At 53.2% G+C, this 23,271-nt stretch overlaps 1 protein-coding gene across 4 annotated transcripts in view; it reads right to left on the reverse strand.

The window, feature by feature from the left end:
- Nucleotides 1-23,271, reverse strand: part of ZNF516 (zinc finger protein 516) — an 88,663-nt gene that overhangs the window by 11,316 nt on the left and 54,076 nt on the right. For all 4 annotated transcript variants that reach the window (XM_079784001.1, XM_079783998.1, XM_079784000.1 and 1 more), the window contains exon 3: nucleotides 4,841-6,265. In XM_079784001.1, the coding sequence (XP_079640127.1) occupies nucleotides 4,841-6,265 (1,425 nt within the window). The remainder of the gene's footprint in view (nucleotides 1-4,840; nucleotides 6,266-23,271) is intronic.

Genomic DNA, 23,271 nt, shown 5'->3' on the forward strand with positions numbered 1-23,271 from the left:
GGTGCCCATGCAACGCACAAGAAAAGCATGACTCAGCAACTTCAGCTATCACCCGCCGGCTCCTCTTCCCAAGAGTTTTCACCAAGCGCATCGGTGGAGAGAAAGCTCAGGTGGGCGGTCCCTTCTGAGCGAGGCCCTCCTGCAGGGGCCGGCACACCCGCCCCACACATCCCGTGTGAACATGGCTGCACCGCTGGCTTTGTGTCCAGGAACGCCTTTCCTTCCTCATTTGGGTCCAGGAAACTCTCACTCCAAAAGCACTCTGTTCCCCACTCCCTTCCACCACCCAGAGGCGCTCCCGTGGAAACCTCCTCTGACAGTCACCGTGGCTGTCCCGTTTTCCCAGGTACAATCGGACTGCTTCCAATGCACAGTCCCTGCCTACACGTGACACCTGCTAACGATGGTGACAGACAGCATGGCACGTGTGTCTGAAGTCACATTCAAACACAAGTCATTATAACACTTTTTCCCTGAGGAAACCTCTTAGCTGGCTACTCCCTATCCAAACTACTCCTCTACTCACCATTCTTACTTCCTTAATTAAGGATGCATCAGCATGCGTGCACACGTGCACACACACACACACACACACACACACACACACACACATGCTTCCCTGCGCATTCTGCCAGAGCTTTTTATCTTTACTTCCTAAAGAAAGGACTCTTGCCCTTTGTGGTCAATAATATTATGCCGAAGCTACTGCAAAATTCTGAGTTAATCAAAAGGTCGTGAACTTCATTAGAATTGAAGCCCACCTGGTGAGCCGCAGCACTCACACTCTAACCCAGGAACCCGGGGTGCGCAAAGTGGAGTCAGAGGGGAGGAAGCGGCCTGGCCAGCCTTCCAGGGACGCTAACCCTTGTCAGATGCTCACCCTTGTCTGAAAGACTCAGGCCAAGGAAGCACAGTCTTTCAAATCATCGTCTTACTGCGTCCCTGGTAGAAGGGATCGTTTTTAAGTGCCAATAAGAAAGACCTTACATAGTATTCTATCCAGCACTGTCCCATTCCCGTTGCCTTTAGTTTTTTTATTCTAAAACCCATACTATTCTATACCATTGGCTAGCCACAAGTCTGGAAACACAGGTGATTTGTTATTTTATTACTATTCTATCAACAAACCATTCGTGTTATAGGCACGTTTCCAGACTTGGCAGCCACACCGTGGAACATGTTTTTTCCATTCGCAACGGGTGAGTCGGCGAGCCCAAGGGAAGGGACAGGGTCACTTCCTCGTCATGCCTTCCTCTTTTGGCAGCGCTTCCAGACTATCATTTCTTCACAAACATCGTTCACCTGAAAGGTGTGGGGAAAGGTCTCTGAGAACTGTCTTCCCTTCGGAAAAACACCTGATGTCTTCGAGACCCCGCCTGAGAGCAACGCGCTGTGTGAATGGAAACATCACTGAAAACATCACAGAATCTCACTTGCACCACAGACACAACAATGCACTCCTCCTCCTCTGGAAGATTCTCTCCCGAGGATTTCTTTCCCGCGGCTGCAAGGCGACGCTATAGGTGTAATCGATGGCCAGCACACCAAGGGGTGACCTTCGCTTGCAGGTAACGCCCCAGGAGGAGACATAAAGTGAATGCATCAGGTGACAAAGTAAGAGCCAGAGTGCCCACAGACTCAGAGAATAACGGTGCTTTGGACTCGAGATGAATTAGGAGGGAACCTAGACTCAGGATGCAAGGGTCCACTGCCCACAGGGTCGAGGAGGAGCGGGCGCAGCCACAGTGGACAGCAAACCTCGGAAGGGGCGGTTACTGGCACGTGGAGTGACGTGTCTGTGATGACGGCCCTGCCCGAGCTGCAGTAACAGGCAGTCTCCGTAACAAGGACATTTACACTCCGGTCACCCCAGGGACCTCTCACCTCTCAGCCAGACCACACCCAGGCTCCGGATGGCCTTCTGCCACAACAAACACCACGAGGGCTTCCCAAACAAACAAACTTGCAAAGGAGGAAAAGGAATCGGCGAAGTACACAGGTCAGACTGTGGGAACCTGTCCAGCTTGGGGTGCTTGGGTGGGAGCGGGGCCCCAGGAGAGTACGATAGCCGAGGCAGGAGGCAGCGCACTGTCATGGGAGGGGTTCCGGCGGGTTCTCACCCGTCCCGGAGTTGAGACCAGGACCCAGCAGAGGAAAAGGTCACCCGGGGGTGGCGGGTCCCTCCTTGCCGGGCGGCTACTCACGTAGCAGCCTGCAGAAGTGGGTCTCAGTCCCTCCCCACGCTCAGGAGGCTCTGATGCTACAACTGCACTTGTTAGGGGAGAAGCACTGAAAACCTTCCCCCGAGCGGCCCCCATAAGAGCGAAGGGAAACACTCAGTCCTGACTATGTCAGTGTGTGTGTGAGAAGGGTAATCAAGGAGAGCATATGTGCGTCACGGCAGGTTGAGCACTTTTCACATTTAAAGAATAAACACTTAATTTCTTTCTTTTTGTAAGCCTTAGGACCAATTATATTTTAAAATTTTAAGGAAAAGGAAAACATGTCAAGCTCCTTTGTATTGCTGCCTCTGTCACCTGAAATTCTTAAAACCTTGGCTTCAAATGCACTTCTGTTTTGGGGGGAAATAATAAAAGCCACAGCAGGCCGCAGAGCAGCACGGGAGACCCGAGGCTGGGTGTGATGTGTGGGTGTGGGTCTGTGTCACCCGTGCAGCCACGGGGCTGAACTAACTCCAACTGCAGGTCCGGTTATGGGGCGAACGTGTCGCTCACTCGCCGGGAGGGTGCAGTAGGGGAAGGACTGGACGGGAGGGGACGAGGACCACAGGCACCCGCCGACTCTCACCTGCCACCTGGGTCTAGAAAGTCTCACTTTCGAGTCCAAGAAAATCTGTATCTAAAGAACTGAGGCCAGTATCAGATCCCAAAGTCTGACCTATGTACTGCTACTCCATTACACAGCAAATAACCTGCACGACCGGAAACTACGGCCGACTGTGTCGAGCTCGCTCAATGGAACTGAGACCAGAAAAAGTGCAAACGCTGCCAGGAGACGGGGTGAGAACCTTAACCAGGACCCACTGCATCTTACGAACACTCAGCATAAAGCCTCGCGACATCTCCGGGCGCCCAGGCCGTCGGCTCCACTCGGGAAAGTTCACAGGAAGTGCTGATTGTGATGTGAGCAGGGCCCACAGGGCTCCGTACTTTTCAGAATGGGAGCCGAGGCCGGCCTGCAATGCGGGCTCCACCGGACAGTCTCCAAGACTGTGCAGCGCCCTAGTTTTCTCCTAGTCGAGAAACACCCCATTTTTTCCTCTAAGGGTAAACGTGAAGCAAAGGCATCACTGGCCAGACCGAGGTGGCTCAGGTGCCTGTGGACCTGGGCAGGTCCCAACGTCACAGGAGAAGAGCAGGAACTAACTTAGACATGCACGTGTCTGCCCAGTGCCATCACACAGTGGATTTGGGGTGCCTCTCTGCTGACCTGACCTCACCAACCCTGAACCCCATCCCCCAAAGTGCTTCCATCTTAATGGATATTGAAGGGCCAGTTCTCAAAGGTCACAGTAAATGGGAATCTGCTTTAAGAAAGTGCAGGTGTAAAAAGAGAAAGTGCAGGTGCCAGGTGGACACTTCTGTCCAAAGCCGGTGAGGACCGCCCAAGGTGAGAACTCAGGGACAGACTCCACAGGGGTGGGTTTGTCTGGGTGGTTTTTCATGGGAGACACTCAGATTTCCCAGGGTGCTGGGTGTGCAGTGAGCGTGACCTTCAACTCGCGATCAAAGGCATTATACCCAATGTGGCACGTGAAAACCTGCTGGCAATTCCTTGTTATTGCTGTTAGGTGTCAACCCTGAGGGACTGGCAGGAAAGGAAATAAGCATTTAAGGAATATTTTTTCCAGAACTAGCAAAAGTCCATTCCCCAAACTTTAGATGGTACATTTCTAGTCTACAGAGGCTTTGCTCACTAATGCTGGCACACTGATATATATAGATATATATTTTTTTTAATTATATACAGTCAAACCTCGGTTCTCGAATGTCTCCCATCTTGAACAATTCGGTTCTCGACCAAGTTGTTCACGGGGAAAATGTCTCGGCTGTTGAATAAAACTTCGGTTCTCGACCCAACAACCCTTTCATGCTAATACCTGTATGATCAGTCACGTGTCTCTCAAGCTACAAACAAAGGAGAGAATGCACAAGTTGAGTCAATTTACCACTAAACCTCACGTTATTCGCATCTCGGGAAATGGTGCTGTGAAATATTTTTGCTTCTGTTGCTGCTCATTATTGTTATTAAATATCTACAGTAAGTCACCGTGGGTCCTAAGAAGGTTAGTGATAGCAGCAAAGGGAAAAGGAAGGTTGTGAGAACAGTGATAGAGCTTCAAAGAGAAATAATTGCAAAGCATGACAGAAGCTAATTTTCCAGAGTAATCGGAATAAGAAAGGTTAAAACAGGGAATCATTTAGGGGTCTGGAACAGATTAATTTAATTTACATTATTTCCAATGGGGGAAAAAAATGATTTGGTTTTTGAACAAATCACTTCTTGAGCAGCCTTCCAGAACGAATTAAGTTTGAGAACCGAGGTTCCACTGTATACGTATAAAAATAAAACTTAGCAAGGGACAATGAACATCTGTCGAAACTTTGCTTAGAATATCAAAGAGGTGAAGTGCCATGGAGGCGGCCTGCTCCCGTCAACATCAGCGTGGAGGAGGTGGAACTGTTTCCAAATGAACATCCCGGGAGGCAGCCCCAGGGCCACAGGTTAGACGCTGCCAGCAGGCGGCCCTCCCAGCAGGAGGGCGGGGGGAGCCAGCTGGGGCCACAGCCGGGGCGAAGGGAGGGACAGCACAGCTTACCTCTGTGCTCGGGCGCAGGGCCGCTGGCCCCCCAGCTCTGGCAGAGCGTGGCCAAGTCCTTTGGAATGTAGGTCTTAAAGATATTGAGGATGTCTAGGCGCTTCTCGTGGCCCTCGGGCGCTGGCTCCTGCTTGACGGCCTGTGGGGTGGGCTGGGCCTGCGGGGCTGGGTTCCCTCTGGAGCCCTGGCCGGCCTTGGCGGGGGGCTCTCGGGGAGGTAGAGCGGGGCCCCCGTCGTCTTTCACCTGCGGCTGACCCTGAGGTTGAGGGCTCAATTTGGCTTTCGGTGGATCCGGGGCACTGTGCTTATTTGGGGGGCCCAGGCCGGCCCCCACGGGGGCGATGACATACTTGTCCCCCAGCCTGCCGGTGGCCGGAGGCTGGGAGCCCACCCGGGCAATGACAGTGGGTGTGGGGGTGGCACTTCTGCTGAAGCCACCGCCCGCTACAGGCCCGGGTCTGGGGCCGGCCTCCTGCTTCGGCCTGGGCGGAGGCGGCTGGGCCGGGGCACCGTGCTGCTCTGGGCCATGGCCCGGTTTGGTCTGCCGCGGCCCCTCGGAGCCGGCTGCCCAGAGCGCGCAGGGGCCCCCCGGGTGGCCCTCCCGGCTCTTAGGCATGCCGGTGGCCTTTGTGGTTCCACCCAGAGGCAAGGAGCTGCCTTTGGGCCCTGGCGCCCCACCTGGCACCTGGGTGCGCGTGAACCTAGCAATGGGCAGAGGCTGGCAGTCTTTGCCCCCAAGGGCGGGCGGGGGGCCTGTGCGTCCGCTCCGGACGAGGAAAACCAAGTTGTTTCTGATGCTCTTGTAGCCGTTGGGCTGCGTCCACTGGGGGGCCATGGAGCTGCAGCTGACGCGGTGCCAGATCCGCTTGTGCATCCACAGCACCTCGGGGTAGTAGGTCTTGTGGCTGCAGTAGGGACACGGGTACACGGCCAGCGCCGCCTGCAGCGAGGAGGCCAGCTCCTTGTGGCTGGCGTTGTCCCGGGTCGACCTCTCGCTCAGGTCTAGCGGGATCAGGTCCGGGGCCGGCGCCCTCCGGACCCCAGAATGCTCCTTATTGTGCAGATCGCAGGGCTTCTCTTTGGGGTGGCCAGCCGGGCTTTCCGAGGAGAGCTGCAGGGCCGCGCCTTCTGGAAAAGCCTGACCTGCATTCGAAGGGAAGTCTACGGCGTCCCGAAAGCCGCGGACCTCCTGCTTGGGGTGGCACGCAGGCATCTTCAAGTCCACAGAAAACCGAGGCAGCTCCGGTCGCCTGGAGGTCTCCCTGCTGCGGTCCTCACGTGCGGACGCAGGGGCTGCTGTTTCCGCGCGGGGCCCGCCGGGGTCCTGTCCTGGCAGGGTGTGTCCAAGGCTGTGACTCTGGCCTCCATTGGAGAGCAGGAGCGGAGCCACGTCTTCGGAAAAGCGGCGGCTGTGTGGCTTTGCCCCTGAGGATCAAATGTAAAACGTGAAGTTACCATTTCTCATCAGAACAGAACAAGCTACAGAAGCACAACCAGGCGCTGGGCGCCGAGAGGATGCCCGGCCAGAATCAGAGCGCTCCAGAGTCTGGCCGGCTCCCCACTGCGCTCTGCAAGGAGCCAAGGAGCCGGCCACCACCAAGGGCAACGTGACGTTTGGGGCGGGGCGTCTTTTTTTTCAATTGATTTAAATGATTCAGGCGACTGTAGAGGAAAATGAAATAGCTGGATATTTAGTTACCTGTAACAACAGAGTCACTAGTTAACAGGCAGACTAGTTCATCAAACACCAGGAAACGCACTTCCTTACACACAGACTTCCCAGGCTCTCCAAGGCTCTAACTCAGGCAAACTGGGGCTACTGGGGGGCTGCAGGATCACCCCCAGCCAGCCGTGTTAAGGTAAGAAAACTCAGAGGCCAAAATGCAATCCGTGTACGGCGGGATCCGTCGCACGGCGGGAAAACAGCTTACTCTGCCCAAGGGGCCCTGGCTGCCTCAGCAACTGCGACAGGCCAACTGGCCCGATCCCAAAAGGGTCCCTAGAACTCTCTCCTGTATGGTCCGACGTTCGAGTCCAAAACCTTGACACCAAAACTCTCCTGCACAGGCATGAAGGAAAGGGGCGAGTCAAGCCACTCATCCCCACCCTTCTGGAGAGACACCTGGACACATCCCCAGCTCTCTGCACCTGGAGGGTCCTGCCTGGGCACACGTGGACCACCTGCATCCGCGCGAGGACCTGGTGTGACCAACCTCATCTCTCCCCAGGTGGATGCTACATACTGTGAGATCATGGCCGAGCGTGGCTGGTCTGGCCTCAGAGCTGAAGTTTTACAATTTCTGCAACATCGGACTTGACGATGACCAAGCAGGTTCAACAGGACTTAAAGAAAAATTCTGTCTTCAGTTTGCATGGTGCCCTGGGTTTATTTAACTCTAGGAGTCAACATTGAGAAGGTGTAAGAAATGTTTCTGGGTCCCTTAAACCTCCATTCTTCCTCCCTGGGAAGAATGTTATCTCGTTGCTGCCAGCAGAGTGGGGATGGGTTAAGATTAGGCGTTCTCTTGTGAGAAGCCAGTACTGTTGGTTGTTACACAAGATTGTTTTGGAGATTTTAACACTCTCTTGGAATGTAGGGGTCTGTTTACACAGAACGCTCTTTAAGTGTCTGAGTATATTCTTGGGAGCTGAGACTTGGGAACCCCACACTATTCAGAAGGGATCCTCAGGAAAACACCCTTCTCTGAGGCCGTGTCCTCGGAGCTGAGGCTCATTTCCAACCAGCAGGTAAGTAGTGAGCCACTCACAAGCAATTTAAAAAGATTATGTCCACGTAAAACGTGTTACCTGTATGTTGTAATCAGCAGAAATGGTGAGGAACCAAGTCAGGGAGGGATGCTTTCTGCGGCTCCAAAAAGCTAACGGTAAAGTCAAGTGCGCTTGTCTGTCACAAGTGGTACCCGTGACCACTCAGAAGGCGGCAGCCCTGGCAAGCCCTCCTGATGGAAGCGGCCTTCCACCTGGAACTGAAGAGGGGCAGGCCCCTGGCCTTCGGTTAACTCAGACTGCTGCTTGTTGTGTCGAATTCACTTTTAAATGTTCACCGAGCAGCATCTGGGGCTGGGAAGCTGGTGTTTCCCAAACTGAAGGACCATGGACTCACGAAAACATTCGGGGGGGGGGGGGCGGAGGGCTGTTGGTGGAGCCTCCAAACTGAGCCGTGAGGCCTGTGCCATCTGACAATGCACTTCTGGGGGGGTCTGCAAAGCTCCTGCCAAGTCCCAAGCATCATGCTCCCTAAAAGCAGCATCAAACATCACAGCCGAACTTCCAGTGCCTTTGATGGAGACACGAAGTAAGAAACGGACAGCAAGTAACAGACATAACATACCGAGTCCCCCACCAGGCTCGGCAGAGTGTTACCCAAGAAAACTGGTACCCGGAAGAAAGACTACTCCCCAGTGGCCAGCTATCTCCGGGGGGACAATCGGGAATGGGGACTATGGAGAATCTGAGATCAGAATGAGCGCGAGGGGAAGGCACGGGGTAGCCGTGTGCTTCTTCATACCAGGAGGCCCGCCTATCACTCGCAGGGTCCTTTCTAACTGAGGTTCTCTGGTCAACTGGGCTGGTGAACTTGACCTTCAATAGCAGACTCTGGTCAACCCAGAGAAGCACCCGAGGCCTGTCCCCTGCTCTCCCCGCCAACCCCCACATCTGACGACCTAGCGGCCCTTAAGGCACCGGAATGAACCCGCAAGTGAGGGGCTGTGAAGGGCTGCGAAGTGCTATTTACCGCAAAGTGTCAAGGTCCGGGCAGGCCGAGAGGAGTGCTGCCCTGCTGGCCCAGGGGACAGGATTCAGGGCCTCTGCTCCAGGTTCTTCGGTGCCATTTCCCATTCATTCACGGTCATTTCGTCCGCAAGGTGGACTTCCCCAAGAACTCCGTGCCACCACCCCCACCACCGGAAAGCAGGCCAGGCCCCCACCCACCAGCACAGAGGGGTCCCCACCCTGCAGGATCCCCAGCCCCCGCTGCCGTCCAGCCGTTCCTGCTGGTCACCAAGCTCCATGAACACACAGCTGCCTTAGAGGCGACTCGCAGCCAACACTTTATTAGATCACAAGGAGGACGGCCAGGAGTTTGAGCACAGCATCACGTGCTTACGGCAGACAATGCACTTGATCTTCACCGGGAGGCTGAGTGACATCCTGAGGACAGAGGCGCTGTGGGCACAGGCGCCTTAGAGGACCTGCACTGCTGTCCGGGAGCTGCAGCACGTGCCGAGCCCGCAGGAAGCACGCAGCGTGTGTGTGACCCCCTACACATGCACCACCTACATGCACATACACATGCACACTCGCACACACAGTCGTTTTTCCATGGCTGCTCTCTCTTCGGCCCAATCATTTCTGTGACACACACACACCTTAAAAACCCCATTTCTTTCTAAATAGGACCTTCCTGAATGTGATTTTAGCACTGGCCAGACCCATACCTCAAGGCTGGGGGTGCTGGGCTCACCTTGCACACGCATCTCACATTGGAACCCTCACCAGCCCTAGAGGTTTGGGGGTGAGTTAGGGGCTTTCAATGTTTGGAACCCCTGAGGCGGCATCTCCAATACGCAAGCACAGCGCTGCCCCTGAGATACTGACACGGTGATTCCGGCATCTGGCAGGGGAAAGAATCACTCCCCTTTCACTTTTTTTTTTAACTTTTTTATTGTGATGGAACATAAAGAGGGTGCAGGGGGAGCTGGACCCAGTGACTCGGATTCTCCAGGGACTCACCTCACCTCCCAGGCTACCCGTGAGGACAGAGCCCCCAGGACCACCCCCCAGGGAACACCGTCGGGCTGGGGTCCTGCTCCGAGGACACAGAGGGACGTGGGGACACAGCGTTACCCGCCCACACCCCCTTTACCACCACCCAGCGAGCACAGGTCAAACAGGAGTCTTTTTCCTCCAGGCCCTTCATCGCGTAACAGAACATGGAGCCACACAGCTGGCTGTACGCCACACCGAAGGGCAGGCTGGCACGCCCACGTGGCAGGGCTACCTCCTTACTGCACTGTCACCACCGCACTGTGTCGCATTGAATAAAGACAAGTAGTTTGCAGAAACTGTAACACAAGTCAAAACATATTTTGTAACTGACCTGCTGGGAAAGCAGATTAGATCCATTCCGTGTGTCTCGGTGTTCTGGTTTATAAACTAAGAATAGTTTCAAAACATTTTATCCCAGGTTTTGGGGGGGGGGGGATCTAAAAGCAGTACAAAAGCCCCTCATCGTACAGTGTGATCCCATTTATTGAAAGGGGACCTCCTGACCGTCTGGGGGACAAGACGGGACAGGGCTGGGTTTAGAACACTGAGAACTGGGAGCTGAGCCAGGGCCCGCCCAGGATGGAAGGGGAGGAAGGTCCCTGAGGGTGCCACAGCGTCTGTCCTCCCACAGCCCACCATCATCTCTATCAGTGGCCTCGAGGAAAAACTGGGACTGGGCGAGCTTCTCAGACCCAGAACTGACACTCAGCTCAGAGGGACAGCCAAACCTTCACCAAAGATCAAAGTTTTCAACAACATGGAACAAAGGCTCAAATCTAACAAGATAAGGGAGAACAGAAAGTACAGGAGGAGAAAGGTCTGGCATTAAAGCTGTGCTTGAAAAAGACTCTAGGTTCCTAGGGGACCACAAGCTCAGAGTGAGCTGCCACAGCCCAGGGTTTTAGATGGAGCCAAAGCATCCTCAGCCACAGCCAGCGAAGCAAGGCACAGATGAGCACACATAGTTGGAAGAGCCCAGATGTGTCCCTGAGACAGACACACACTGAGAGACAGGAGAGATGAGGGGCAGGGCAGGTGGAACAGGTTGCCGGGGGGGGGGGGGGGCATTTCTGGAAACCAAGTAATATGAAGAATGGCCTGGCCAGTGTGGCTCAGGGGTTGAGCATTGACCTATGAACCAAGAGGTCACAGTTCAATTCCCAGTCAGGGCACATGCCCGGGTTGTGGGCTTGATCCCCAGTGTGGGGCGTGCAGGAGGCAGCCGATTGATGATTATGTCTCATTGATGTTTTCATCTCTCCCTCTCCCTTCCTCTCTGAAATCAATAAAGATATATTTTTAAAAATATGAAGAATGACTGCAGGGACTTGAACTGTTCCTCTATAGAGGATGCTGGACTGCCACAAACTTTGCCTTTCACTCAGGACGGGAGGGAAGGATGGATGGGTGGGTGGGTGGGTGGGTGGGAGGGAGGGTGGGTGGATGGATGAATAAATGAGTGGTTCCTGGAGGGCAGCACCTGGCAAAGGAAAAAATCTTAGAATGTAGGGGTCTGACCAGAGTCATCTGGAAAGAGCATGAACCATCAACGACAAGAAACTTCCAAGGTCGGTGCCTAGACCAAGAACCAGCCTTTGGGGGAGACGCCTGCTCACCCGACTTTTCTAAAAAAACCTCTGGGCAATTCTACTTGTGCCAAGACTGAGGGGTGCTGGGGTCGCTACAGGACAAAGCACTGGAGTCACCGAGATCAGGGTTCTGGCGAGGCTGCCAGGAGAAAGCACTGGTAGAGCCAGCGAGCCCTTGTCACCGCGCGGCACGGGGAAACGGACATCAGCCCCCAGGAACAGGGCGGACCGTCCCCATCGCTGCATGAGGTGGCCTCAGTCCTCCATCGCTATGGCCTGAGAACGAGCCGAGAAGTGGCCCCACCACCCGGGGTTTCCCACGACGCCTGCACTGCCGTCGCTTCTCTCCTGTGCAATTTGCTGTGCGTTAGTGGTGTGGCAGGTAGGCGAGAGGGATGGAAGGCGGAAATACTTTTTCTGAAAGTGCTTTGTCATTGCTCAATTTATAGCTTTAAAAATAGCAGGTGGGACTTCACGGCGAGGAGCCCTCTGCAGCTCGGCAGCAGTCGCTGCGGGGCCGGCCGCGCAGGGAGCAGGTGGTTCCAGGTGGGAAGAGGCATTTGGGTAAGAAGAGCCTCATTCCTACTCCTCGCTTATCATGACCTCACTCTGGACAACCAGCCAACGCACTTCAGTTTGTCTGTCGTTTATTGTATGGCTATGGTTGTTGGTCTCCTTTTCATCTATAATAACAAAAGCGTAATATACTAATTAGACTGACGTCCTTCCTGACGAAGCCGGGGCTGTGAGGGGAGCCCAGGACCCCGGTGCCTGCTGGTGGCTAGAGGGAAGCCCGGGTCCCGGTGCCAGAGGGAAGCCGGTGCGCCAGGAGCCGGGGGAAGGAAGGCCTACTCCTGCACAAATTTTGTGCATCAGGCCTCTAGTGTTTATTATAATTTCGTAGATTCCCAGTCTTCCGGTTAAAACATAACAACTAAAAGCAGAAAGGAACTTCTCACGAATGCAACACACCAAGCACACAACCATGAACCTTCATCTGACGGGGGGTCTTTCCGTCTCCAAACACCCTCAGTAGGTCCTTTACGTTCAGTGGACACACAGCAGCTCCGTGTCTGTTGTTCGCAGAAGTTCTGTAGAGACTGACTTCTCCCGCCCCAGGTTCCCCCTCCCTCACCCGAAGTTGTGAACACACATGACGAATTCCGATGTGAATTCGGGCCTCACCTCACGGGAGCTGGGCCTGCCACCGTGACTCCAACGCAATGACTGGGAAGGCCGGAGGGGACCCAGGCCTGGCTGCAGGGGAGGGCAGTATTGGGGGGGCAGGTGGTGAGTATGAGGCCAAAGGCCAGTGTGCTGAACCCAAAGTGCAAACAGCGAGTGACCAGGAACCGTGTAAAACACGCGCTTTCCCCACTCTCACTCTCAGCTGGGAGCACGCCACTCAACCCCCCCCCCAAAAAAAAAAAATTCTATTCTGACCCAAAAAGTCAGCTGAGGGCTCAGATATGACACCTCGGCACAGAGACCTGCAGTGCAACAAAGGTGAGGTTAACCCTCTGTTCTCAGTCCCCAGGAGAATGAGGAGACAGGTCAGAAAGGGAACGAGAGAAGCATATAAGGACAAAGAACTAGTTTCCAGATGAGATGGAAACAGTGTGGCAAAGTGGACGTGTCACCATAATGATGGTAGGTGTCAAACCTCAGCCCACAAGGCCCTGGGGTTGGCGACTTTCTTCACCCAGGAAGTGGCATTCATAGGCTGAAAGGATGCTCCAGGTAACACCAGGAAACGCTCTCCTGGGAGGAACTGAAGCGGGTTCAGAGCACAGAGGAAGCCTTGGAGGGAGAGGCGAGAAGGTAAGGAGGAGGCTCCGGGAGAGTGCTGACCCCACACGGCATCGCCAACACCAGGCTTCCTGCAGACTGAGCGGCAGGAAATTTGGGGGAACTCGGTGGACACTGGCAAAGGGATGGTTCCCCTGGTCACACTGCAGCAGATGGGAGGGCCACCCGCCAGCCACCTTCTGGGGCCCACGTTTCAGAGGCAGGCCCTCGCTGCTTCCCCTTCCTCCGGTCACTGCCACTGCCCCAGCTGGGCTGCCGGAGAAGTCGGAAGTGATGCTTCCCCCAAGCCCGCCTGACACAGGGCAGCTTCCATCAGCAGCCTACTCTCTTCATCCAAGTCCCCCAGGTACCCTTTGCACTGATGACCCGAATGACAGCTGGCTCAGGGCTCACAGCAAACCCGCGTTCAGGTTCTCGGTTCTCCAGCCAGAGGAGCTGTAACTATTGGACGTCATCGTGCCACTCCTACTATCTGAGAAAGGTCCACCAAATGAGTTCCATACCTGAAAAACTCTCGTAATTAGCAGCTACAGGATTGAAGAGAAATTTGAGATTTCAGCAGTTAATTTTGGTATTTGTGAATTTCTAGCCACTCATATCAAATATGTCCTGTTATCAAAGCTCGACATGACAGCAGGAACATTACAGCTTTAAGTAATGTTTCTCTAGAGAGCCTTCCTTTATAATTTTTCAGCTGTCTTAAAAGGGGGTGACTGCTAACCAGAAAGATACAGGCCAGAATAAAGGCCTGATGTTTCGAGAGAGATGAGAACAATAGGCATCAAGATTTAGTGCAGCAAAAGTTTTGGCTTCAATATCCGGGTGACTTTTCCATTAACTAATGTGATGTAAGCTTCCTGTGCAGGAGAAACACAGTCCACACTGAACCACATTGCCCCGGCTGGCTGCATCTGGACGTTCCCCTCCTGGAAATAAAAGGAACCAGCCAAACTTGGTATCTGCCCTATTTACACAGAGGGCTGCCCGGGAAGCGTGTTCCCCAGGGACCTAGTTCAGGGGCTCCTGGTCCCTGGGCTTCCAGCAGACAAGGAAGTCTGAGGCTCCCAGACCAGGCACGACTGCCACCAAAATGAAACTAGCAGCAGGGTCAGCAAAGGACAGCTTTGGTCTCCAGGGAGGATGAAAAAAAAATTGCTTCTCATAATCCAGTATCATAGTTCAGCCCTATGGTCAGAAAAATTCCTCTTAAAGGAGTGTGTTAAAGTTCCCTCACTTAGGCACGCCATGGAAGCTACAAAAGTAATGCGGATAAAGTCTAAGCGATGAGAAAACAAAGCGCCCTGGCCTAGGTAATCCTATCTAATAAAAGAGTAATATGCAAATTAACCGTACCTCCGCTGCACTCACACGCCACACCCACCAGCCAATCAGGAGCGAGTATGCAAATTAACCCAACCAAGATGGCTGTGGCCACAGAGCGAGCAGGAGGCTTGGGTTTCCCTGGCAATGGAGGAAGCCAAGCTTTCCGCACACCCTGGCAGGCCCAGGCCTCCACTCAAGGCTACAAAGTTTCAATTATAGAAGATAAATAAATCCCAACAAAAATGGCGGCAGCCACGGAGCTGGAGAGAGCAGGGGACTTGGGTTGCCCCCTGCGATGGAGGAAGCCAAGCTTCCTGGCCGGCCCTGGCCTCCGCTCAAGGCTACAAAGTTTCAATTATAGAAGATAAATAAATCCCAGATACCAGGGCCTCCGCTTGGGTCACCGGGGGGCATGGCCAGCCTGCAAACCACCACCACAGGCCCCTCACCCAGGCCACCCATGCCCCAAGGGAACCCCACCCTGATCCAGGACACCCTCAGGGCAAACCAGCTGGCCCCCACCCATGCACCAGGCCTCTATCCTATCTAATAAAAGAGTAATATGCAAATTGACCATCACTTCAACACACAAGATGGCTGCCCCCATGTGGTCAAAGATGACTGCCCCCATGTGGACACAAAATGGCTGCCACAAGATGGCCAGCAGAGGAGGGCAGTTGGGAGGGACCAGGCCTGCAAGGGAGGGCAGTTGTGAGCGATCAAGCCTGAAGGGAAGGGCAGTTAGGGGTGACCAGGCCGGCAGAGGAGGGAAGTTGGGGGCGACCGGGCCTGCAGGGAAGGGCAGTTGGGGGGGACCCAGGACTGCAGGGGAGAGCAGTTGGAGGGGGACCAGGCCTGCAGGGGAGGGCAGTTAGGGGTGACCAGGCCTGCAGGGGAGGGCAGTTAGGGGCAAACAGGCTGGCAGGGAAGCAGTTAGGCATCAATCAGGCTGGCAGGGGAGTGGTTAGGGGATAATCAGGCTGGCAGGCAGAAGTGGTTAGGGGCAATCAGGAAGGCAGGCAGGCGATCAGTTAGGAGCCAGCAGTCCTGGATGGTGAGAGGGATGTCCACCGGGATCAGGCCTAAACGGGCAGTCGGACATCCCTCAAGGGGTCCCAGATTGGAGAGGGTGCAGGCTGGGCTGAGGGACACCCCCACCTGTGCACGAATTTTGTGCACCGGGCCTCTAGTGATATACACAATTCCACGCACGACACAAGCAACGTGAACTACAGTAACAACAAGAGTAAAGTCTAAGTCATAAGAAAAATGATGGGATCAGCACACTGTGAAAACTGAGTCATCCTACCTTAAAATGCTTATACATGAACGAATATTTTGTTCCCTAAGTTGTTCCAGCTATTTCTTCTGTATAATAGAATACAGTATACAAGTTTCCATTTTAAGTAATTATGATATTAACATCACTTGCAAAACTGAGACGTATTTACATTAATAGAAACCTTTATGAATATTTCATCACTTTGGAAGTCATATTTTGATTTCTCAAGAAAAAAGTTACAAATTAAATACTGAATTTCTAACTGAAGTAACCTTGTTACACAAGAAAATCTAAAGTTTAAAATCCGGGAAAGACATTTTTCAAAAGCTTTCCTATCCGGTGACTACAAAATCAACATTTTTAAAGGTTAATCAAATACCCAGTTCTACTCACAGCTCTCAGTTACTAAACAGTAGTTTGCCCGCCATAAAACACAGTCACCTTCTAGGATCCTAGATCTTACTAATTGCTTCCTCATTGACTGGACCATAAAACCACATCACTGGGGCTGCTGGGGTTGTTTTCTAACTCTAACCCAGGCTGAAGTGAAGGAACTCAAGTCTACTTTGAATGTGACTGTTAACGTTTTATACACACTCCTTCACCCCCAAAATCTAATAGCAAACTGTAACTTGGCCTTTTGGGGATAAAAAAAAAAAAAAGAAAAGAAAAAAGCCAAGACATGTGAAAAGGAAAGGAAATCATCCAGCAAAACTTTACAAACCATGCTGGGAAATCAGGAGCAGTCCCAGCTTAAAAAGAGCAGTCGAACCTTAACAAGGAACCGTCCCTGGAACTGCTGAGAAGAAGGTACTCACAGCACTCGGAGGTTTTAAATGTCAACAAGGAAGTGAACAGTGAGGAGAAGGGCAGGAAGGAGGGGCACCCAGGCCGGTTTCACATCCTCCTCCAATCACACCGCTCCTGTGGACCGGGAGTCCTAATCACTCACCAAGCATTACCAAGAATGCACTTAACTTAAACCGCCTGTGCTTTCTCCTTCACGAGAAGTGTTTTAAGGGATCAGGGGCCCAGAAAGACTTTGGAAGGGAAGTTAACACTGTAAGTCTCCAGCGTGACAACGATGAGCACACACACAACATAGCCGTATGTGGTTTCAAAGTTTTTCTGCTTGCTTAATGATCCGAAAATGCAAAACCCAAACTCTGTGCATTTACATGGAAATTATAATGATCCTTTAAAAAAAAAAAAGATGATTTACTAGTAGAGTCTTCAGATTTAAAGTCAGGCACGTGTCTGACTTGCAGAACAAAGGCCATTTCATAAGGACTGGTCTGTGCTGTGTGAGGGCAGCAGGCCTCCAGCCCAGCGGCGCCGGTGCCGGCGCCATGCTTGGCCTCTGCCACTAGGTGGCGCCTGCGCACAATGTATAACCCTCTCCTGCCTGGAGCTATGTGGGTGGTCCCCGGATTCCAGAAAGGGGATGGAAAAGGCATCCACTTTTAAACAACAGGTATTTATTAGTGAAAGACAGGCACCAAGAACTTGCTTTACGACCCATTAATACAATCGTGCGTATTTCTTTTGAAACACAGCTTCAGGCCATCATCAGAATGGCGGTTCATCAGAGGGTCTTAAAGCATCTCCCGTTTTGGTTTCTGTTCCTTCATCAATATTTTAAGAGGATTAAAACATGGAGAGCTTTAAATTAATGAGATACTGGAATTATTTGGCAAAAAATCCATTTAGATAAAATAACACATCCATATGCATTAGACTTTGGGGACCAGCATTATAGTACCTCCAAAAGTCCAAAGCTGCGAAAATTTATTCAATTTAGTGATCTAGTCACTGCCTGAAAGTATTTTAGTGACTTAGTAACAACTAACTTTAAAACGTTTTCCAGTAGGTATTTTTACATTGGCTTCAAAGCAGTTCCTCTCAAAGTTAAAACAGGTATGTTCCCGGGGTGTGGACACCGTATCCAGTCTAAGAAGGCAGGCTCATTTAATGAAGAACGCTATCATGGGGAGACTCAAGTCTGTAGGTCTGAGTCCTAGTTCCAGGGCCAGGTCTGATCCCAAGGCTGATATGGGAAATCACCTTCCTCCAGTTGTGCCAGCTGGGGGAGCGTCCCCTCATTCCACGAGTGAGGGCTGCCCCGTGTGCCCGACACTCTGCCCTGCTCCAGCGATGCACATCACTAGCCCTCCCGGGGCTTCGAGTCGGAAAACCAGGAGTAATAACTTAAGACTGTGTGTAAGGAGTAGGGAGGAAAAGGGAAACCATTTCTACAGCTGGCTCTTCCCTCCAGTCTGCCCGGAGACAGACGACACCGGCGGGGCACCTCACAGGGTGCACGAGACAGTGCGTGCGAGGCGTGGTGGTTACATCCCTTCCCAAACAGAACTTTGTCAAAACTGAAATTGTTTTCATTCCTTGAGTGTTTTCACGTGTGTCTTCTATCAAGCGGACTGAACGTGCTAGCCACAGCCGCTCTGAGCATTCGCCGGAACTTGCTAACTCCATGCCCACAGAGGGAAAACTATTATTTAACAGAGCTACATCCGATCAAAGGAGCATCCCACCTCGCCTCATCCAACAGCCTCTCCCTCTGCCAGGGCTCCGGGTGCGGAGAGCATGGCCGGTCCCAGCCCAGCACCTGTGGGTGACAGAGCCGTCGGCGGAGGGGTGGCTGTGGGGCCTGTGAGCCAGGTGGGCCACCACCTCTGTGGCCAGTAATCTCTCCCACAGCGGAGGCCAGGCACAGGCATGTTACAGCCCTTTATGGGTGTAAACATACAAATGAGAATGAAATGTGTGCATTTTCTGTCTCTCCGACATGACAAGTTCAAACTATTACAGAAATACTAAATCTCAAAAGTCCCACTTCACCAGAGACACTGAGTGGAAAGAACTGCTTTATATATTTTACTTAATAATTTAAGCAACTCTTCTCCAACTCCATCACTAAATGTTTCCGTAATCTCGGGCAGGCTGCCTAAGCCACATACTATGCTGAAATAGGACTATAATGACAGTATTCTTCTTTAAATGTGAAAAAACAAGCACATATACATTCTCGTTTGTGAACGTCTTCATCCCTCCGTTTTATTTCCTCTCCTTTTTATCCAAAGAGACAATACATGTATCCCCTTTGTTGTGTATCTTCAGTTGTGCCCCTAATTTATAGCTCACCTCCAATTTATGCAGTTTTGAAAGTCAAGACAGAAAAATCACCAGCCCCGAGGCCACCATGCCATTCAGAGGCTCGAGCGTCTCTGGAAAGCCCCAGCTACTGACGTGGGTTTTCTCAATCACTGAGTCATAGTTCTATTTTGAGAAGGCGTTGCAAAATCTGATTTCTGTGATTGTTTTCCAGGAGGCCTTGGCTAGGCAGGAGCCCTGCATCTATGAATTAGAGGTTTGTAAAGCTATGTGAAGGGTTTTCCAACAAATCCTATTAGCCGGACTGAAAAGGAAGTGCCCTCGGCCCGGTCCCGCTGCCCCCCTCTGGCCTGGCGTCCCTTCCGTGGCTGTCTAAGAAGGCCCTGCAGCTGGCCGGCCGGCCCGAAATAACTCAGGACAGGAGCTATCTGGGGCAAAGGTGAGGGCCACGGGGCCAGGAAACGACGGGTCACCGGCTACGCGCTCGGCCACAGAGCTCCCCACAGCCTTCCTCCCTGTCTAGGAGCGTGGCCTCGTCTGAAGAGCGACAAAGAAAACCAGCATTTCTGAGACTGACTGCGAGAGGATTCCTGGGCAGCGAGGATACCGCAGGGCCTGTGCGTGCAGCAGGGTGCACGTGTGTGTATGTCCATGCGTGGGAGAGGACGGCGGCCCCCCCCAGGGGGTGGGGCGGCTCTCTGAGGACATATTTTGAGGGCACAGGACATCTCAGCCCCATCGTCTACTTGCTAAGGACGCCATCATGTTCGATACTAATTCATTTATTCGCTCTTTAAATAAAACCTTTCAAACGTCAGGGCAACGCCTCCTGCTGACTTCAGTGAGCAAAGCACACACCGCTGTTCTCGCAGGGGGAGGCGGGTGCTAATCAAATAACCAAGAACAAACGTGACCGCCCAGAGATGAAGGCAGCAGGCCCAGGGCCTACCAGAAGGTTCCGCCACGCTGCCTCGCTCTGCCTGCTCCACCGTCCACGTCCAGGATACCTCCCCGTGGCCCGTGTGATCGGAGCTCTGCCTGTGCGCCCAGGTGAGGGGACAGTGCCTTCAGGGACAGCGGCCCAGCTCCCCCCGAGCACACGGAGGTCGCCAAGGCAACAAGCAAGATGCACGACTGCAGAACCGGAGGTGCCTGGAAAAGCTGCAGCTGCTGTTCCCGAAACTCAATTTTAAGAACAGCAACCACTTAGCGGCTCTGACATCTTACGCTGTCTTCTCTCCAACCGAGAAAACACCTGCATCAGGCTGCTGCGTCCCTGTCCCCCTTCGCTTCCCACACATGCTGGCAGCTCACGCCTGCACACAGGACTGAAGCAGGTCTGCTGCCTGTGGTGGCCGCGTAGCACCACAGGGCGGAGAGTCGTAAACCACATCTGAAAACACACTGTGCTCACAACGTTGGCGATCCACGCTGCCGAGTCACCCTGCCACCACCTGGACATCACCGCCACGCTCACTGGCCACGCCAACCCGCGGCATCCCATCCCACTCTCTGTCCGAGTCTGCCTGTCTGTCCTGATGCTTCTCTCCACACACACACACACACACACACACACACACACACACAGTCCCACATGTGCTATCTCAATGCAGTCACACACAGGAAGTCGCATGGTGCACACCCGTTTTGCACACACAGTCATGCACACAATTTCCCACAAGAGAGCCATAGGGTTTAGGCAGGGAGGACCGTGGGGTCAGTTCTGTCCAGCCAGATAATTACACACATGACCCTGAGTCCTGAGAACTCGCTCCCTCTCCCACAGCCAATTACAAAGTCCAGAATGTCAACCAAAGGAAGACACCGTCCTTTAGAAGGAGAAAACGTGTGTGCGTGTGTGTTACGGCTGTTTTTAAAAGCTGAGGGCACCCGTCCATACCCTTAGAAACTTAAAAGTGACCAATCTTACAGGCCAGCAGGCGCTGAGCAGCGCGCACACACGGGTTCCATCTTTTCCTGTGTTCAGACGTCTATGGACTGTATGATTATATAACACACACACCAAATCTACATGTAGCTGCAAAAATGAAACGGTTATTATTTTTAGAATCTGGGAAAAACTGTATTAGTCACACGCAGTAGTCACAGTGTCTTCCACACCGCAGCTCCGCTGTGAGGACACAGACAGAGGACGAGCGGCTCTCGGCAAGCGCCGACAGCTCCTGCTCAGCCACGTCTGGCACGCCACACCCTGCGCGCTCCTGCCCAGCGTCCCAGACCCCACACAGAGCCCAGCCCTGGGCAGGAATCACACAGGTCCGCTCAGCTGAGGATCAGGTCACCAGGGCGAGGACTGATGCTCTAACCAGGCAAAGCTGAGGGAGAAGACGAAGGCATGTGTGATGCAGTACAGTTACATGAGCCCAGGTATCCACATGCTGGCCACTTAACTCGGGTGCAGCAACAGCAGCCCGCGCTCCGGCGTGGGCACCTAGCCACGCCCACTCCATGTCCACTTCCCACCACCCAGAGCCCTTTCCTGCACCCTCACCCTAGACCAGCGGTCGCCAACCTTTCAAACCTCACTGACCACCAGTTGGCGACCGCTGCCCTGGACAGCAGCCAGGAGGCTTCGTCACTGAGGGACCACAGCATGAGCTGGCCAACGTCGGGGGAAGTGGAGGGCCGTCTGTGTGTCTGGTCCATGCGGCAGGCCCCCCAGCTCCAGGCCCGTGGTTTCTGAATCTGAGTCCAGGACCCAGGCTCTCAGGAACCAGCCGCTGGGGAAGGAACAGTGTGCCGGGCCCTCCGCCGCCCAGGGAAGAGTGTTCCCACAGAGCTCACAGGAAATGTCATCTGTCATTTCACCTGCACAGAGAACCAGGGGGACGGCATCAGGGATGTGAGTAACGCGTCCTGAGGGGAGTTCGCTTCAGAGCTCCTGCCTCCGCTCAGTCCCCACACTCCGCGCCCAGGCGGCAAGGAAGGAAGGCTGACCCTCCTTCCCAAGGCGCTTCCTCGAAAGTTCGCACCCAGCCCACCAAAGAGGAGCAGCTTCAAGCAGTCACTTCGGTTCCAACATCCAATTAGCTCTGTTTGCAAATGAGTCTGGATCCTGGCAGCGACTGTCTTCAGTCACTGGGAAGGAAGCCGGCTAACTCACAGGAGCAGCCTCTCACAGCCCGTCCTTCCCCACGGAAGGCACGCTGTTCTGCATACAAGGTCAGGGTCCAGCCTGCACATGGAATCACTGAATCTCACTGGAGGGGGGAGGACTCGGGAAAGAGCAACGTTCATTAGGAACGAAGCCTCCGCGCAGCAGGATCTTTATAAAGTGAGAAGAGCTTCGGAGGCGGTCCAGGGCGCCCCTGCAGGAGCCCGTCCCACGGGAAGAACCGTCACACACAGGCCGCGCGCGCTCTCTTACAGGGGCTGTGCCGCTCCCCAAATCCACCTCTATGTCACGGCGTGTCCTCGGGCAAAGCCGATGGGGGAATGTTGAACGTGCTTTACCCAATGTCAAAAGCCATGAATTTTCCCATTAATAACCCCAATAAAAGATCCGAAAGTTATCCACACTTACTGCTCTGGGCTTTTTGGCTTATAATCAAGATATTCGATCCAGTTTCAAACCCTAAAACTTGGTCCAAGCCCAAAGGCCATTGTAGGTTCAAGAAACAGACACCAGCAGTTCTTACAACACTCACCACTCGGACTTCACCTGCAGCATCTGAGTAGTAAATGGAAGGTCATCTTTCGTACGTACAACCACACACCTGAACCTCCACAGTGACCGAGACCAAGGTTTAAAGTCTCATCTAAAGTACAACAACTCTGAGTCTTGAGTTTGGCAAAAAAAATATATATTTTTTTTAATATATATATTTTATATGCCTCCTTCCTGGGTTGATTCTAGATAAAAGAACACATACTCCCTCATTTTTCCACTCTGTCTCCAAATTAAAGGGGGAGAGCAACTTTCATCCCAAATTACAGCTGTTGTTAACAATCAAACCAAGAGGAAAGAAAGGCAGGAATATCGAGCCATTCTCATGCTTGGCAGACGTAGCCCAAAAGACCTCCATAAATAACGGAGAATGCGGGTCAGGCCGGTCGGGGATACTGAGAAATAAACAGACGCCCCGATCTTGTCAGCGTGCAGCCATTTGAAGGCTGCCGCAGAGCGCCGAGATGAAACTTGGCAGCGCTCTCTGGGAGCTGCTTTGAACTCGCAGGCTTCCACTCATAACAACTACTGATGGCTCATCCGGTCCCTGGTCCCCGACTTCAAAGGGCAGGCTCTCGGCCCAGCCAGGCAGAGACCGGACCCAGCCCAGCCTCAGCGGTTTCACTCCCTGTGCCTCCCGGCACTCTCGGCATGTTATTAACCCAGGAAAACGCGGAGACCGAAGCCCGGAGGACGACTCCGGGAACCTGGAGAAACTTTCAAAATCTCAAATCACTTCTGCCTTGACCGGATTTGAAAACTTGCATGACATGCTGTCCTGATCAGGGTATGTGCAAGCAGAGCATCAATTTCTGGAACA

The sequence above is a fragment of the Cnephaeus nilssonii genome (assembly GCF_951640355.1).
Source record: "Cnephaeus nilssonii genome assembly, chromosome: 11".
NCBI lineage: Eukaryota > Metazoa > Chordata > Mammalia > Chiroptera > Vespertilionidae > Cnephaeus > Cnephaeus nilssonii.